The sequence below is a fragment of the Manihot esculenta genome, chromosome 2 (assembly GCF_001659605.2).
Source record: "Manihot esculenta cultivar AM560-2 chromosome 2, M.esculenta_v8, whole genome shotgun sequence".
Taxonomy (NCBI): Eukaryota; Viridiplantae; Streptophyta; class Magnoliopsida; order Malpighiales; family Euphorbiaceae; genus Manihot; species Manihot esculenta.
In genome coordinates this window covers 38,131,525-38,150,370 of record NC_035162.2, presented here as the reverse complement: position 1 = coordinate 38,150,370, position 18,846 = coordinate 38,131,525, and the positions used below count along the sequence as shown (strand labels likewise).

General features: G+C 40.9%; 1 protein-coding gene across 1 annotated transcript; it reads left to right on the top strand.

The window, feature by feature from the left end:
• The first annotated feature begins 2,591 nt into the window (after window positions 1–2,591).
• Window positions 2,592–3,571, top strand: LOC110626729. Its single transcript, XM_021772786.1, has 3 exons — window positions 2,592–2,793; window positions 2,859–3,076; window positions 3,128–3,571. Exons 1-3 carry the CDS (start codon window positions 2,592–2,594, stop codon window positions 3,569–3,571), a joined length of 864 nt encoding a protein of 287 aa, XP_021628478.1.
• The last annotated feature ends 15,275 nt before the right edge of the window (window positions 3,572–18,846 follow it).

Here is an 18,846-nt window from a genome sequence, read left to right as displayed (position 1 = left end):
AAAAATGTATGTTTTATATTAATTTTTGTAATGAAATTTAGGAAAAAAAATTTATAAATTAAAAAATGTGTGTTTTGTAGTTTTTTCTATTCCCGATACAGTATTTGTGGACGCGTAAAATTTGTGGTCGACTTTTATACAAGTAAATCATTAGATATTATTTAGAAAAGTATGATATATTTTATTTTATTTTAATTAATTAATAAGATATTTATGTTGTTGAAAAAATTGTAGTTTGTATATAATTAGTAGTAAAAAATGTATAGCTGTGTTTATTTAAAATTATAAAAAGTAATATAAAAAAATAAAAAAAAATTTTGATTTATAATAATGTGATAAATAAAAAAGAAATGTATGAAAAAATAGGGTGTTGTGACAAAAAATTGTTGGGATAAATAATTAATAAAAGTAGAAAAAATCTATAAATATAAATGTTGTGAATATTTTGTGTAGGAAAAGTATTAGGAAAAATTATTTAGTTTAATATATTTTATTAAAAAAATAAATGAAATAAAGAGTGAAATAAATTTATAATAAATCTGAAAATTTAGTTATTTAAAAAAATTAATATATATAGATTGTTGTGATCAAAATTGTAGGGATTAAGGTAGTATTAAAGTAGGAAAAATTTATAAATGTAAATGTTGTTGTGAATGTTTTGAGAATGGAAAATATTAGGAAATTAGGAAAAAATTATTTAGTTAAATTTATTTTATTTAAAAATAAATGAAATAAATAGTGGTGAAATAAATTTATAATTTAATATGAAAATGTAGTTATTTAAGAAATTTAATATTTATAGGGTGTTCGGACAGAAAAAATGTAGGAATAAAATAGGAAAAATTTATAAATGTAAATTTTGTTGTGCATTTTTTGTGTGGGGAAAATATTTGGAAATGGAGAAAAAATTATTTAGTTAGATATATTATATTTAAAATTTTAAAGTAATGTTTTGTGGGGAAATAAATTTATATTATTCATAATAAATCTGAAAATTTAGTTATTTAAAAAATTTAATACATATAGATTGTTGTGACCAAAATTGTAGAGATTAAGGTAGTATTAAAATAGAAAAAATTTATAAACATAAATGTTGTTGTGAATTTTTTGAGAAGGAAAAATATTAGGAAATTAAGAAAAAAATATTTAGTTAAATTTATTTTATTGAAAAATAAATGAAATAAAAAGTGGTGAAATAAATTTATAATATTCATAATTAATCTGAAAATGTAGTTATTTAGGAAATTTAATATTTATAGGATATTCGGACAAAAAAATGTACGAATAAAATAGGAAAAATTTATAAATGTAAATTTTGTTGTGAATTTTTTGTATAGGGAAAATATTTAGAAATGGAGAAAAATTTATTTAGTTAGATATATTATATTTAAAATCTTAAAGTAATGTTTTGTGGGGAAATAAATTTATACTATTCATAATAAATTTGAAAATTTAGTTATTTAAAAAATTTAATACATATAGGTTGTTGTGACCAAAATTGTAGGGATTAAGATAGTATTACAGTAGGAAAAATTTATAAATGTAAATGTTGTTTGAATTTTTTGAGTAGGCAAAATATTAGGAAATTAAGAAAAAATATTTAGTTAAATTTATTTTATTTAAAAATAAATGAAATAAAAAGTGGTGAAATAAATTTATAATATTCATAATTAATCTGAAAATGTAGTTATTTAAAAAATTTAATATTTATAGGGTGTTTGAGAAAAATATAGAAATAAAATAGGAAAAATTTATAAATGTAAATTTTATTGTGAATTTTTTGTGTAGGGAAAATATTTGGAAATGGAGAAAAAATTATTTAGTTAGATATATTATATTTAAAATTTTAAAATAATGTTTTGTGGGGAAATAAATTTATATTATTCATAATAAATCTGAAAATTTAGTTATTTAAAGTAGGAAAAATGTATAAATATAAATGTTGTTGTGAATTTTTTGAGGATTAAAAATATTAGAAAATTAGGAAAATATTATTTAGTTAAATATATTTTATTTAAAAAATAAATGAAATAAAAAGTGGTGAAATAAATTTATAATTTAATCTGAAAATGTAGTTATTTAAGAAATTTAATATTTATAGAGTATTCAGACAAAAAAATGTAGGAATAAAATAGGAAAAATTTATAAATATAAATTTTGTTGTAAAATTTTTGTGTAGGAAAAATATTTGGAAATGGAGAATTTTAAATTTTTCATAATAAATCTGAAAATTTAGTTATTTAAAAAATTTAATATACACAGGTTGTTTTGATTAAAATTGAAAATATTAGGAAATGAAAATTTTTTTATATAGCAAACATGGATGGTGTTATGATACATATGTATTTAACTTCTAATTTTTTGCTATTTGTATTTTATTAAATTATTATTGTTTAATAGATGAATTAGGAAGAAAAATTATTACTCGCATTATGGTATAGTGTATTGGGGCGGTAACATAATTAATATTGATATTGGATATGATTATGTTACTGGACATTCTAGAATGTTTCGTACCGAAAATAAATTAAATTATGAGGAATTAGTGATTAAAATAGTTCGTGCCATTAAGGATTTTTTTTAGACAACCGATGTTAGAAAATGATATTATTAAATATGGATTAGCACAACTAAGTGATGACGAAGATGTGGACATGATGTTTGACTACGTTTCAACAATCAGGCCAGTAGATTCAATTGTATTATACGTAGATATTTTATCTCGTCATTATAGAATAGAAGATGGAGGAGTTGGTCCTTCAACTAGTTGTCCAATCGTTATGGAGGGTGAAGGTGAAGAAAATATCTAGGATGATAATTGTCCGATTGTAAGCATAGAAACGTGTAATGAATTACAGCACAAGGCACAAGAAACGATGATGATACTGATTTTCTTGATGATTTAGATACAAATGGAGATGATCATTGGATTGATGAGGAAGACGACATTCCAGGTGTTCAATTCAATGATGGAGATGATCATGATATAAATTCTTCAATGCGTTTTAATAGCGGATATGAAAATCCTATTAGACCATTGATATTTCCACCTCCGTATTCTGAAATCGACTCTGATGTAATAATGAGAGTTGATCATTGTGCAAAAGATCCATCGAATTTGTTCTAGGATAAGTCGAAAGAATTCTCTGTACGAATGATATTCAGATCTCGAGAAGCTGTCATCGCTGCTGCGAAAGAGTATCATATGTTGCGACATCACCAATTTTATTATGATGAAACTAAGAGTAAGACTTATTCTATCAAGTGTAAAGATAAATTATCTAGTTGTCAATGGCACCTTCGTGCATCTCGCAAAGAAAATACTGATGTTTGGAAGATAACAAGATATCACGGTCCGCACACATGTAGAAATACAGGTGTTAGTAAAGATCATGGTCACCTTGATTCTAGATTTATCAGTGCATTTATCTTACCCATGATCGAACAACAGCCAAATATGAAAATTGCCACTCTTCAGGCTGAGATTAAAGATAAGGTTGGATATGAACTGTCCTATAAGAAAACATGGATGGGAAAACAATTTGCAATTGAAAAGATTTTTGGTAGATGAGAGGAATCATATGGGAGATTGCGTAAATTCATGCATGCTATTGTGAATTACAATCCCGATACAGTTGTCGCAATTGAAGATGATCCACACTTGATTGAAGGTCGTTTGGATGGGAATGTTAAAGTGTTTGATAGAATGTTTTGGGCATTTCAACAATCAATTGAAAGATTCAGGTTTTGTAGGCCAGTCATGTAATACTCGGCTAGATTCCGGCATCGGAATCTCTACCTTCCGGCGGAATCTCCATTGGAATCTGAAATTTCTGAAGATGCCAGAGGCTTCTAGAGAGGTAAAATGTGTTTTCTAAAATGTTTTTACTGATTTTATGGTTTTGAATGGAAAAGAATTGAGTTTTAAAAGGAAAAGACCAAGGAGGCATTTGCCAGGTTCGGCCACCGAAAGTGAAGTTCAGCCGCCGAACATGGGAAGGCTTCGGGAGCGCTTTTGGCCTCCGAAAGCCTTGTTTGAACGAGCCAAGGTTCGGCCACCGAATCTCAAGTTCGACCGCCGAACATGCATGAGTTTAGGGGGCACGTTAGGCTGCCGAAGGTGGTTCAGCAGGCCACCTATAAAGGGCCCTCAGATCGGAAATGGGCGAGTTTTCTCCCCATTCTCGAGCTCAGGTGAGTTTTTGCCCTCCTTTGGTCGTTTTCATGATTTCTCTACCCATCCCTCAAGTTTTTCATGAGTTCTACCCTTATTTTGAAGTTTTGAAGCTTAAATAGGAGTTTTGGGAGCTTGGAGGCTTTTGGAGCTTGGATCCTCCACACCTCCGAGTTAGGGATCGCACCACCCCTCGATTTTCAAGAGGTAAGTGTAGATCCTTGCTTTCCTTGTGTTTTAATGAAGTTTTAAGTAAGTTTAATGGAGTTTTAATGGTTGAGTATGGGTAGATATGCATGTTTAGGTTTATGTGGGTTTTATGCCCAATGTATGCTTATGCCTGTTGATGTATGTTTATGTGATGATATGTAGGAAGTTTAAGCTAGTCAATGCATGTGGGAGTGAGTATGCATGATGGGGAGAGAGTATGTGAGGATTTGGGTTGTTTTGATGGTTTTGGCCTATGTGGGTCATAAGCTATCTATGTATGTTTTTTATGTTCTTTGTTAGAGCTTAAGCTTGTTTAAGCTCCTTTGTGCATGGTTAAGGGTTTATGCATGCTTTTGGGAAGTTGGGTGCTGTTTTGGGGTGTTTGGAAGGTTTGTGAGGCTTGAATGCATGAGAAGCTGAGTTCTGCCCGTCTGGGAAGAACTCAGGTTCGGCCGCCGAAAGTAGCTTCGGCCGCCGAACTTGCCTTTGGATGCATGGATTGGCCGCCAAACCTTGCCCCCGAAAGTTGAGTTTTGGCTTGAAAGCAGACTTTCGGCTGCTGAAAGAAGGATTCAGCCGCCGAAAGTGCTTGACTTTCGTCTCTGGAGTGGGACTTTCGGCCGCCGAAGGTGCCGCCGAAAGTGCCCGAGTTTCGTCTCTGGAGGAAGGGTTCGGCAGCCGAAGGTGCCGCCGAAGGTGCCGCCGAGAGTGCCCTGTCCAGCCTTTTCAAGGTTGTTTTCTATGCATGTTTAAGTGATGTTTTAGAGGGTTTTTGGGGAGTTGTTTATGAGTTGATTAGAGTGTGTTGGCACCTCATTCGAGTCCACCTGTGTAGGATCGGACCCGAGGGATCGAGGAGGCCATCAGTGTTAGCTGTTGCGGAGTCAGTTCAGCGTCTGTCAGAGGTGAGTAGAACTAAACTTAATCTTTTATTTTTACGAAATTCAAATGCCAAAAGCATGTTCATGCATCATGTTTATATGTAATAGGTTGATTGCACTAGTTACACGAATATGACGCATTGCATTATTTATTGTTGATGTGGATTGTAACAGCCCGGAAACCGAACTGCCACCGGCACTAGGATCCAGATCGACTTAAGGTCGCCGGGACCCGTAGTAAGCCTGCTATCCTGTCTGTATACCTGTGAAATCCAATACATGATCATACATTGTTTGTCAAAACATAAAACTTTTCTTCATTCCAAGGCTTAACCTGTGCATGCACTCTCTCTGTTCTCTACTAATCCCTACTAGAGCTCCTCATGGCTCTAGGCGGATCAAACTCAGAATGTTAAGCCTGGTTTTGCTCATAAACACACAACAATATATGAAAACATAAACTGATCATGTGAAAAGAACAAGGGATTACAACTCTTATAGTCAAGCACCATTCTATACACTATACATAAACCTTATCTCGTTACATATACATGTCCACACTAGCTATTACACCACTCTGTACTCTTCTTGTACCCTGCTGAGTTCTCTCTGACCTCTGAACCTGCACAACTGGAGTTAGGGGAGAGGGATGAGCTACTATAGCCCAGTGAGTAGAATAGTAATAAAATAACAGGTGATAAAACATGCTCTCATGGAATGCAACACATAATCACATCACCTCGGCCGGACGGATCAAAACTCCCTCTATCTCATCTGGGGTACCGGAGTACCATGTGCCTGGTCCCCGTAGGGCTGTTCCAGGTCTTTGTGCCTGGTCCTCGTAAGGCTGTTCCAGGTCTTTCCTCTGAGGGCTAATGAATCCTCACGAAGTCCGTGCCGTCTCACATAAGCAATGTACAAGGAGCAGTGCCAAGTACAAGGATAAATGCAATGCATCATATTCGTGTACTCTAATGCACTCATCCTATTGCATAGTCATGATGCATGAAGCATGATAAAATATTCAGTTCTCATATTAAAATATTAAGTTAAATTCCACTCACCTCTGGCTATCGCTGAACGGACTCTGCAGGTTCTGACACTGGACTCACTGCTGACTTCCCTGATTCCTCTGGTCCGTACCTACACAGGTGGACTCAACTGAGGGACTAAACTCACTCAAGAACATCTCTAAGAACCTCCCCAAAACCCCTCTAAACAATCCTAAAACCATCACATAAACCATGCAAAAGAAAGCTGGACAGGGCACTTTCGGCGGCAGATTCGGCGGCCGAAACCCCACTCCAGAGACGAAACTCATGCATGTTCGGCGGCACCTTCGGCGGCCGAAGGTCTCGTCCAGAGACGAAACTCACATACTTTCGGCGGCCGAACTCCCTCTTTCGGCGGCCGAAAGTCTCTTTCTAAACCGAAAGCTTAGCTTTCGGGGGCAACCTTTGGCAGCCGAAACTGCCTCCACAAGGGGTTCGGCGGCCGAACCTTCCTTCGGCGGCCGAACCTGGTTTTGCCCGAAGGGCAGAACCCTGCTCTGTTTCATGCAAACTTTGCCCAAAAACCTACAAACATGCATATCAACTACTCCCAACTAGCATATACACATATATATGCACAAAGGGGTCTAAACCTACCCTAAAACCCCAAACAAACATAGCACATAACACTTAAACATGTTTGACCACCACAAATCATCAAAAACCTCACCTAAACCTAAACATGCATACTACCCATACAAACTTCATAAAACCTTTCAAAATCATCAAAGAAGCTTAGGATCTTCACTTACCTCTTAAAGAACTTGAGGATGAAGGCTCCTAACGTGGAGATATGAAGAAAAGCTCTTCCAAAGCTCCAAGCTTCAAAACGTGGTTCTTTTGCTCAAAACCTTCATAAGTCACCAAAACTCTTAAACCTCTTGAAAGATTTGATGAAAATCATGGAAAACATGAAAGTCAACGTGGGAGAGGCTGAAACTCACCTCTGGCTGCAAGTGGAGGAGAAATAACCTCCTTCCACCGACCCTTGGCCCTTTTATAGGTGGCTGGCCAGACCACCTTCGGCAGCCGAACGTGAAGCCGCAACCATGCAATGTTCGGCGGCCGAAAGTGACCTTTGGCGGCCGAACCTTTGCAGTTCTCCCTTGTTACTTTTCTTTGTCAAAACTCAAGTCTTGTACCACTTCAAAACATGAAAACAAGTGAAAATACCTTGGAAAACATATGCATTACCCTTCTCGAGGGTTCCGACACCCGAGATTCCACCGGACTACAGGAATTCCGATGCCGGACTCGAGCCGGGTATTACATGGATGGACCAAGGCGACCCCAATAGCCCTAGCTATGTTATGTTAATGAAGCCCTGAGGAGCCCCTTGAGGGCCGAGCATAATGAAGTCCTGAGGAGCCCGAAGGGCCAGGCATAATGAAGTCCTGAGGAGCCCGAAGGGCCGGGCATAATGAAGTCCTAAGGAGCCCAAAGGGCCGGGCACCATGTTATGTTACAGTCAGAGGGAGTTTTGGTGGTCATGTCCAATCCGTTATGTGAAATGTATGTGCTGTGACGCATTTCATAAAAGCATGTAATTAATGAACTGTTTTCCTTGTTTCTACTCACTGGGCTTTTTAGCTCACCCCTCTCCCCTAACCCCAGTATTGCAGGTATGAGGTCGATCGGGAAGTCTCAAGAGTTAAGGTTGTGCTTATGGATTAGATTAGTACTTTTAGTGTGGACATGTATTGTAAATTGATATAATGATTTGTAAGAGATTGTAATGTAAGTAAAGCAGAGATTGGTTTGTGTATTAGTACTGTGCTTGGCCCTAAGACTTGGTTAGTCCCTGTTTAATACATGATGTATGTTATGTTTAGTGTTGAGTTGAGTTCGAACCAAACTGGTGGCATGTATTGTTTACCACTTTAGAGTTTGATGAGGACCCTAGTGGAGGTCTTATGTTGTGGCTTGATGCATGCACAGGTTAGGTTCTAGTTCTTTGGATGTAATCCCGGCTTGATGTATGTTATGTTGACCCAGCTAGAGTTTTGATGAGGGCTCTAGTAGGGGGGGTTCTTTATGTTTTCAGTTTTTGCATACAGGTCAAGCTCGGTATTTACATTAGATGTTCCAGTTTTTATGTTAAAGTTTTGATCATGTATGGGATTTGACCAGGTGATAGGAGGTAGTTTGGCTTGCTACGGGTCCTGGCGGCCTTAAGCCGACCTGGATCCTAGCGCCGGTAGCGGTTCGGGTCGTTACAGAGGGGTATCAGAGCTTTGGGCCTCATTAGTACGGTGTGTTGAGCAAAGATGCTCAAGGATTAGAGATATCCCACATCGGAAAGAGGTTGGTTTAGAGGTCATAGAAGGGCAAGCACAATAGGAAGAATCATGTCCACTAGGATAGGATGTTGAGTCCTGTCTTGTATGATGATGATGTGAAATGCCATGATTTTATGCATGTGCATTAATGATATGCTATGTATGCTATGTATGTTGCAGGTTCATGTGTTTTCATATGAACCGTATGATGCTAATGATTGATTGTATGCTTGTGTGTTGTTCTTCAGAGGAGCCAGAATGCGAGGTGCTCGTCGATCTGTGGAATCGACTGGAGTTCCATCTGAGAGGGAAGGTGTGGACACCTTTCCCCCTGCTCTGCCAATAGCGCAGTCGTGGGGCGTCAGCAGATGGGGAACATCAAGGGACCCTGGAAGGTCTTTTGATGTAAGCAGAGAAGGAATGGCTCCAAGAAGGATGTCAGCTAGTATGAGGAAAGTAGAGTTGGGTGTTCAGAGAAGGGATGTCAGTTTGAGAATCAGAGTGCCAGAAGAAGGTATGGGAGATTCTCAGGAGGATGCTCGGACTCAGGATTCCAGAATTTCATGTTCTGGAGGGATAGATCCCTCCACTCTGAGTACAGCCTCCACGAAAAGAAAGAAGTGGGGCAGATCCCTGAGGGGGAAGAAGAAGAGTTTTGAAAGAATCTGAAGGCTAGTTTGGGTTTTGGTGGCTCAAGCTCTGGCTCAGGCAGTTCAAGATGCTTGAGGTGCGGTAGGCCGCACAAGGGAGTCTGTCTTGCGGGGACGACAGCATGTTTCAGATGCGGTCAGGAAGGGCACATGGTTCGTGAGTGTCCCATTGCGCCCTGGATGGTTCAGTCTCAGCAAGCAGCTTCAGGTAGAGCGGCTCAGCCAGCAGCCCCAGCCGTGGCTCAGGTTAGTGGTCGAGGCAGAGGAAGAGGGTCAGCCTTTTCTTTTGAAGGTTCCCGTGGAGAAGGTCCGTCAGCTCCAGCTCGGATCTTCACCCAAGCTCAGCAGGAGGCAGACACATCGAACATGGTGGCGTTAGGTACGCTCACTTTTGAATGTTCTGATGTGTATGTTTTGTGAACCCTGGAGTTTCTCTTTCTTTAGTTGCTCTAGGAGCCGTCGAGAGGTTGAGTTAATAGCTTCTGGGCTAGAGTGTTCTCTTTGGTCAGTGGAACCGAGTGTGATCCATCTGTGGCGGAGTCAGTCTGCCGGTTCAGTTTTGTGATAGTTGGGGGTAGATGCCTTCCACCCGACTTTGAGGTCCTAGACTTGACTGTCTGGACGTCAGTTTAGGGTTGGATTGGATTTTTCTACTTGTAGTGCTATCTTGGTCTGCAGAGACAAGGTAGTTAGGTTCATAGGACAGGATGGGTCAGAGGTAGTCTTCCGAGGGAACACAGTAGGGATGCCTAGAGGTTTGATGTCAGCCTGTCAGGTTCGTAGGGTGCGTAGGAGGGGTTGTCAGAGGGTTCGAGTCCTTGTTGAGAGTTTAGCAGTCAGGTCAGGGAACCAGCCTCAGTGTCAGTGGTTAGAGAGAGTTCTTAGTTGTTTTCCTAGGCTAGTTGTCAGGTTTAGCACCTGTCAGGGGGTTAGAGCTTGGAGTAGGAGTGGTGTCTGGATCCAGAACCATTTCTTTCCTTCCCTACAGGATGGCGCCTGCGTAGAGAGAGGTAGTAGTCAGAGTAGAGGCGAGACTTGGTAGACAAGGGTTTTATCCGACCTAGTACCTCACCCTGGATTGATCCAGTGTGGTTGTGGGAAATGAAGGATGGATCCTTGAGACTTTGTAACGACTATAAGCAGTTGACCGAGGTCACTACCAAGGGCAGGTATTCCCATGCAGGATGGATGATCCATTGGGACAGCTGGTAGGAGCTGGTTGTTTTCCTAGATAGATCTGAAATCCGGGTACTACCTGTGAGAGTTAGAGTTAGTTTCGGGTTAGCAGTGAGAGGAAGCCAGTTAGTAAAGATGATGAAGAGAAAAGAGTAAGGATCATAGAAGCACAGCGGAAGAGTGGTAAGGAGAAGGTTGGGTATTGCTAAGGTATTTCTTTTGGAAAGGTGTGTTTGGAGGACCCCGGGAGTTCTTACTCCAGCAGTGCCCGTGTCTCTCTTTTAGGAGAGAGGTTTTTAAGTTTTGCTTGCTTGTTGCTTGCTTGTTTATGTATGATTGATGCTATGTTTTATCAATGCCTGTTTGTTTGTGGAACATTCGGGGACGAATGTTCTTAAAGGGGGAAGAATGTAATACCCGGCTAGATTTTGGCATCGGAATCCCTACCTTTCGGAGGAATCTCCGTTGGAATCTAGAATTTCTGAAGATGCCAGAGGCTTCTAGAGGGGTAAAATGTGTTTTCTCAAATGTTTTTACTGATTTTATGGTTTTGAATGGAAAAGAATTGAGTTTTAAAAGGAAAAGACCAAGGAGGCATTTGCTAGGTTCGGCCGCCGAAAGTGAAGTTCGGCCGCCAAACATGGGAAGGCTTCGGGAGCGCTTTTGGCCTCCGAAAGCCTTGTTTGAACGAGCCAAGGTTCGGCCGCCGAACCTCAAGTTCGGCCGCCGAACATGCATGAGTTTAGGGGGCACGTTAGGCTGCCGAAGGTGGTTCAGCAGGCCACCTATAAAGGGCCCTCAGATCGGAAATGGGCGAGTTTTCTCCCCATTCTCGAGCTCAGGTGAGTTTTTGCCCTCCTTTGGTCGTTTTCATGATTTCTCTACCCATCCCTCAAGTTTTTCATGAGTTCTACCCTTGTTTTGAAGTTTTGAAGCTTAAATAGGAGTTTTGGGAGCTTGGAGGCTTTTGGAGCTTGGATCCTCCACACCTCCGAGTTAGGGATTGCACCACCCCTCGATTTTCAAGAGCTAAGTGTAGATCCTTGCTTTCCTTGTGTTTTAATGAAGTTTTAAGTAAGTTTAATGGAGTTTTAATGGTTGAGTATGGGTAGATATGCATGTTTAGATTTATGTGGGTTTTATGCCCAATGTATGCTTATGCCTGTTGATGTATGTTTATGTGATGATATGTAGGAAGTTTAAGCTAGTCAATGCATGTGGGAGTGAGTATGCATGATGGGGAGAGAGTATGTGAGGATTTGGGTTGTTTTGATGGTTTTGGCCTATGTGGGTCATAAGCTATCTATGTATGTTTTTGATGTTCTTTGTTAGAGCTTAAGCTTGTTTAAGCTCCTTTGTGCATGGTTAAGGGTTTATGCATGCTTTTGGGAAGTTGGGTGCTGTTTTGGGGTATTTGGAAGGTTTGTGAGGCTTGAATGCATGAGAAGCTGAGTTCTGCCCGTCTGGGAAGAACTCAGGTTCGGCCGCCGAAAGTAGCTTCGGCCGCCGAACTTGCCTTTGGATGCATGGATTGGCCGCCAAACCTTGCCCCCGAAAGTTGAGTTTTGGCTTGAAAGCAGACTTTCGGCTGCTGAAAGAAGGATTCAGCCGCCGAAAGTGCTTGACTTTCGTCTCTGGAGTGGGACTTTCGGCCGCCGAAGGTGCCGCCGAAAGTGCCCGAGTTTCGTCTCTGGAAGAAGGGTTCTGCCGCCGAAGGTGCCGCCGAAAGTGCCCTGTCCAGCCTTTTCAAGGTTGTTTTCTATGCATGTTTAAGTGATGTTTTAGAGGGTTTTTGGGGAGTTGTTTATGAGTTGATTAGAGTGTGTTGGCACCTCATTCGAGTCCACCTGTGTAGGATCGAACCCGAGGGATCGAGGAGGCCATCAGTGTTAGCTGTTGCAGAGTCAGTTCAGCGTCTGTCAGAGGTGAGTAGAACTAAACTTAATCTTTTATTTTTACGAAATTCAAATGCCAAAAGCATGTTCATGCATCATGTTTATATGTAATAGGTTGATTGCACTAGTTACACGAATATGACGCATTGCATTATTTATTGTTGATGTGGATGGACCAAGGCGACCCCAATAGCCCTAGCTATGTTATGTTAATGAAGTCCTGAGGAGCCCCTTGAGGGCAGGGCATAATGAAGTCCTGAGGAGCCCGAAGGGCCGGGCATAATGAAGTCCTGAGGAGCCCGAAGGGCCGGGCACCATGTTATGTTACAGTCAGAGGGAGTTTTTGTGGTCATGTCCAATCCGTTATGTGAAATGTATGTGCTGTGACACATTTCATGAAAGCATATAATTAATGAACTGTTTTCCTTGTTTCTACTCACTGGGCTTTTTAGCTCACCCCTCTCCCCTAACCCCAGTATTGTAGGTATGAGGTCGATCGGGAAGTCTCAAGAGTTATGGTTGTGCTTATGGATTAGATTAGTACTTTTAGTGTGGACATGTATTGTAAATTGATATAATGATTTGTAAGAGATTGTAATGTAAGTAAAGTAGAGATTGGTTTGTGTATTAGTACTGTGCTTGGCCCTAAGACTTGGTTAGTCCATGTTTAATACATGATGTATGTTATGTTTAGTGTTGAGTTGAGTTCGAACCAAACTGGTGGCATGTATTATTTACCACTTTAGAGTTTGATGAGGACCCTAATGGAGGTCTTATGTTGTGGCTTGATGCATGCACAGGTTAGGTTCTAGTTCTTTGGATGTAATCCCAGCTTGATGTATGTTATGTTGACCCAGCTAAAGTTTTGATGAGGGCTCTAGTAGGGGGGTTCTTTAGGTTTTCAGTTTTTGCATACAGGTCAAGCTCGGTATTTACATCAGATGTTCCAGTTTTTATGTTAAAGTTTTGATCATGTATGGGATTTGACCAGGTGATAGGAGGTATGTTTGGCTTGCTACGGGTCCCGGCGGCCTTAAACCGACCTGGATCCTAGCGCCGTTAGCGGTTCGGGCCATTACAGAGGGATATCGGTTTCCGGGTCGTTACAAGTCATCTTTGTTGACTGAACTGTTCCCCTCCTGCTTACATCAAAAGACCTTCTAGGGTCCCTTGACGTTCCCTCTCTACTTGATCTACAAGACATTGCCCTTGGCAAAGCAGGGGGACGGGCATCCATGCCCTCGTTTTCCGGTGGAGCTCCTGTCAATCTAGCGGATCCACGTGAGCCTCTCATCCTGCTTTTGAAAAACGACATAAAACACATAAACATTAGCATCATATGGTTCATGTTAAAACATATGTACCCACATCATACATAGCATATCATTAATGCACATGCATATTATCATGGCATTACACACCGTCATCAAGACAGGACTCTACATCCTATCCTAGTGGACATGATTTTTTCTATTGTGCTTGCCCTTCTATGACATCTATGAGCCCAACACACTCTAGGTCTGACCATATGAACCTAGGGCTCTGATACCAATCTGTAACGACCCGAAAATCGGACCGCTACCCTAGGATCCAGATCGGCATAAGGCCGCCGGGACCCGTAGCAAGCCTAACATACATCCTGTACACCTGATAAATCCCATACATGATCATACATTTCCATAAAAACTTAAACTTTTCATATACCAAGCTTGACCTGTGCATGCATCATAACTGTATACATAAAACCCCTTACTGGAGCCCTTATCAAATGCTCCAGTTGGGTCAACATCTCATATGTTAAGCCTGGTTCAACATATCTTATCATTAAAACATTTACATAAAGATCATGTACAACAGGGATTTACAATAAACATTAGGGCCAAGCACAATGTTAATCCTCATTACATTACTTTACATTACATCATTTTACATTTCATGTCCACTACTAGACTATTACATAACATAGCCATAGCCATTACCCTTGCTGACTCTCTGAGCTATCTTTGATCCTGCAAACCTAGGGGTTAGGGGAAAGGGGTGAGCTACTAAAGCCCAGTGAGCAGAACAGTAAAAACGGCTCATTAAACATATGCCATCATGAAATGCATCACATCACAAACAATTCACATCACGGATGGACTTGTCACCAATAACCCTCTACATATCCAACCGTGCCAGGGGCGTAGAATGGGTCTCGTCCTGGACTTTCTCTTAACATAACATAACATAACATAACATAATCAATCGTGCCAGGGACATAGCATGGGCCTCGACCTGGACTTTCTCTTACATCGTGCTAGGGGCGTAGCATGGGCCTCGACTTGGACTTACATATCATATCATATCACATCATATCGAGGGCTAGTGGGTCATCCAATATCCATCCACATCAACAGCAAATTATGCAATGCGTCATATTCGTGAATTCTAATGCAAACAACCTATTATATATCATGATGCATGAACATACTTAAAAGTTTGATTGCTTTGAAAATAAAAGAAGTTATGTTCTACTCACCTCTGGCTGGCTCTGAACTAACTCTGAAGCAACTATCTCACTGCTGATCACCTCGATTCCTCAGGTTCGATCCTACACAGGTGGACTCAAATGAGGGACCAAAAAAACTCTAACATGACTCTAAACAACTCTCCAAAAACTCCCTAAAACACCATAAACATGCATGGAAAAACAGACAAAGGAAGGCTAGGCATGAGACTTTCGGCGACAAGTTCGGCGGTCGAAGGTCCCTACAAATCCGAAAGTTAGACACTTTCAGGAGCAGGGTTTAGCGGCCAAAAGCCTTCACAGATCCGAAAGTCAGGCACTTTCGGGGGCAGGTTCGGCGGCCGAAACTCCCCTCCAGAGCCGAAAGTCCAAACTTTCGGGGGCGAGTTTAGGCGGCCTAAAGCTGCCTCCACAGGCAGGTTCGGCGGCCGAACCTTTCTTCGGCGGCCAAACCTGGATCCTTCTGAGTGCCAGAATCCGATTCTGCCATTATGCCCTAAGCCACCAAAACTCCCACAACATGCATACAACTATTCTAAAACATGCATAAACACATTTTCAAGCATATAGGGGCATAAAACTAGCCTATACCCCAACAAACATCACACTTAACATCACATTTCTCATTAAACTAACATACCCTAACATTTTACATCTACTCTAAACATGCATTAAACACCCTTAAAACCCCCTCAAAACTTACTTAAAACATAAAAGAAGGTGAGGATCTACGCTTAACGACCCCAAAATGGACCGTCACCGGCGCTAGGATTCAGGTCGGCTTAAGGCCGCCAGAACCCGTAGCAAGCCTGCTATATTCTCTGTGAACCTGTAAATCTCATACATGATCATACATTTTCTGTGAAAATAAAAACTCTTTTCTAAACCAAGGCTTAACCTGTGCATGCACTATCTCTGTACTCTGTACTCTGTACTCTGTACCCCTGACTAGAGCTTGCTCTAGATGGGTTAACTCATACCTGGTAAGCCTGGTTTTTCACATACTCTGTAAAACATATATACATATACAGATCATGTACATAACAAAAGATTTACAACACAAACATTACTAAGTCAAGCACAATTCTAACTTTATACACAACTGTTACATCTCATTAACATTACATGTCCACTCTAAGCTATTACAAATCTCTTTATTCTTTCTGTACTCAACTGATCTCCTCTGTCCACTGTACACTGAACCTGCAAGACTGGGGTTAAGGGAGTGGGATGAGCTCTATAGCCCAGTGAGTAGAATAATAAAACAAGTCATTAACACATGATCTTATGGAATGCATCATATCACAGACAATTCACATCAAGGGTAAACCTGTCACCACATAGTCCCGGTAACTCTGCCGTGCCAGGGCGTAGAATCGAGCACCTGGTCTTCCTGTCATATATGTATATGTGTATATAACACCTCTGTACTTACCATTGCCAGGGCGTAGTCAAAGGCTCCTGGACTTTACTATACCTGCCAGGGCGTAGTCAAAGGCTCCTGGACTTCTCTATACCTGCCAGGGCATAGTCAAAGGCTCCTGGACTTCTCTCAGAGACTATTGGATCATTCAGCATTCACCCACATCAACAAATAACTATGCAATGCAACATATTCGTGAATTTTAATGCAATCAACCTATTACATAACCATGATGCATGATATATGCTAAAAACATTCCATTTCTCAATTAAAAGAATTAAGTTTAGTTCCACTCACCTCTGGCTATCTGGACTGACTCTGCAGGCTCTGAACACTCTGGAGCAGTACTCATTGCTACTCTCTCTGGTTCCTCTGGTCTATGTAAGCACAGATAAACTCAAATGAGGGACCAAACTCACTCAAGAACAACTCTCTTAAACTCCCCAAGAATACCCTTAAACTCACTCTAACATCCATGCAAAGCATGCAAAGGAAAGCTGAACAGGACACTTTCGAAGGCAGGTTCGGTGCCCGAAAGTCTTCTCCAGAGATGAAACTCATGCACCTTCGGCGGCCGAATCTCTACTTTCGGCAGCCGAACCCTTTCGGGGGCAAGTTTCGGAGGCTGAAAGGCACTCCAGAGACGAAAGTCTCTAACCTTCGGTGGCACCTTTGGCGGCCGAACTCCCCTCCAAAGCCGAAAGTCCAAAAGCTCGGGGGCAAGCTTGGGCAGCCGAAGCCACCTCCTCATGGGTTTGGCGGCCGAATGTACCTTCGGCGGCCGAACCTGAGTTCATCCGCAAGGCAGAAACTTGCTCTACCTCTCACCAAAAGCACAAAACATCTCCCAATCTCAACCACCTCAATCCCTCAACTTGCATATACCCAAGTATAGGCTCAAAGGGGTCAAAAACTACCTTAAAACCCCAACAACACAATCACATAACACATAAACAAGCTTCTCTCACAAAATCACCAAAACCTCAAAAATAACCCTATTCATGCAACTCTCTCCCATAACCTCATAAAACCTTCAGAAAACATAAAAACAAGCTCAGGATCTTCACTTACCTCTTGAAACCAAGAAGCTGATCGATCCTAACGTGGAGTTTTGAAGCAACTCTCCTTCAAACTCTCCAAACTTCACAACTTTGTGTGGTTAGCTTAAAACCTTCAAAATAACATAAAACTCAATCAAATCTTTGCAAGAGTGGATGAAAACATGAAAGAATACTCACAAAGGACAGGGTCTCACCTCAGAAAGTGAAAGAAACGGCAAAGCTTATCCTTTCAACCGACTGAGGGCCTTTTATAGGTGGCTAGCCAGACCACCTTCGGCGGCCTATCATGAAACCGAAAGCCATGCATGTTCGGCGGCCGAACCTCAACTTCGGCGGCCGAACCTGGCTTTTCTGCCTTGGTTCATTTCACTCAAAAATTCATTTCCTTATGCTTTAAAACTATGAAACATACCAAAACATTTTAGAAAAACATAAATCTAACCCTTCTAGAGACTTCCGGCATCCGAAACTCCATCGGAAAGTAGAATTCCGATGCCGGACTCTAGCTGGGTATTACATTCTCCCCCCCTTAAGAACATTCGTCCTCGAATGTTCCTAAAACAAACAACTAACACATAAAAAGGAGGAAACTAACCTCAAAACAAATATGGATACTGCTGGAGCATAGACTCCCGCGTCTCCCAGGTGCAGTCTTCTAGATTATGGTGGTTCCACAGAACTTTCACCATTGGGATCTCTTTGTTCCTTAGCTGTCTGATCTGTGTGTCCAGAATCCGCACTGGCTGCTCTATATAGGTGAGATCTCTAAGAATCTCTACATCAGGCTCACTCAGAACCTGACTCGGATCTGACACAAACTGCCGTAGCATAGAAACATGAAATACCGGGTGAATTCTCTCCATAGAAGCAGGTAAATCCAGCTTATACGATACATTTCCGATCCTCTGCAAAATCTCAAAGGGTCCAATGTACCGTGGAGCTAGCTTACCCTTCTTTCCAAAACGAACCACTCCTTTCATTGGAGATACTTTTAGCAATACCCAATTACCCTCCTAGAACTCTAACTGCTTTCTGCGAATGTCTGCATAACTTTTCTGTCTGCTCTAAGCTGTTCTGATTCTCTCTCTGATCATGGGCACCACTCTACTGGTAATCTCTACTAACTCTGGTCCTGTAAGAGCCTTTTCTCCTATTTCGTCCCAACAAACAGGGGATCTGCACTTCCTCCCATACAAAGCTTCATAAGGAGCCATCCCTATGCTAGCATGATGGCTGTTATTGTAGGCAAACTCTACCAAAGGTAGATGCTGCCTCCAAGAACCGCCAAAGTCTAACACACACAATCGAAGCATATCCTCTATGGTCTGGATGGTCCTCTCTGACTGTCCATCAGTCTGTGGGTGGAAAGTAGTGCTAAAATCCAATCTCGTGCCCATCGCACTCTGCAGACTCCGCCAAAATCTGGAGGTAAACTGAGGTCCTCTGTCTGAAACTATCGACACTGGAACTCCATGTAATCTCACTATCTCATCCAGATATACCTGTGCCAACTTATCCACAGAATAGTTACTCCTAACT

Bases quoted from the DNA above. Each gene is read 5' to 3' on its own strand.
- LOC110626729 (XM_021772786.1), top strand. From the start codon at position 2,592: ATGTTAGAAAATGATATTATTAAATATGGATTAGCACAACTAAGTGAT. The intron at 2,794-2,858 runs GTGAAGAAAATA...AATGAATTACAG, and splicing joins AATCGTTATGGAGGGTGAAG to CACAAGGCACAAGAAACGAT. The intron at 3,077-3,127 runs GTAATAATGAGA...AATTTGTTCTAG, and splicing joins ATTCTGAAATCGACTCTGAT to GATAAGTCGAAAGAATTCTC.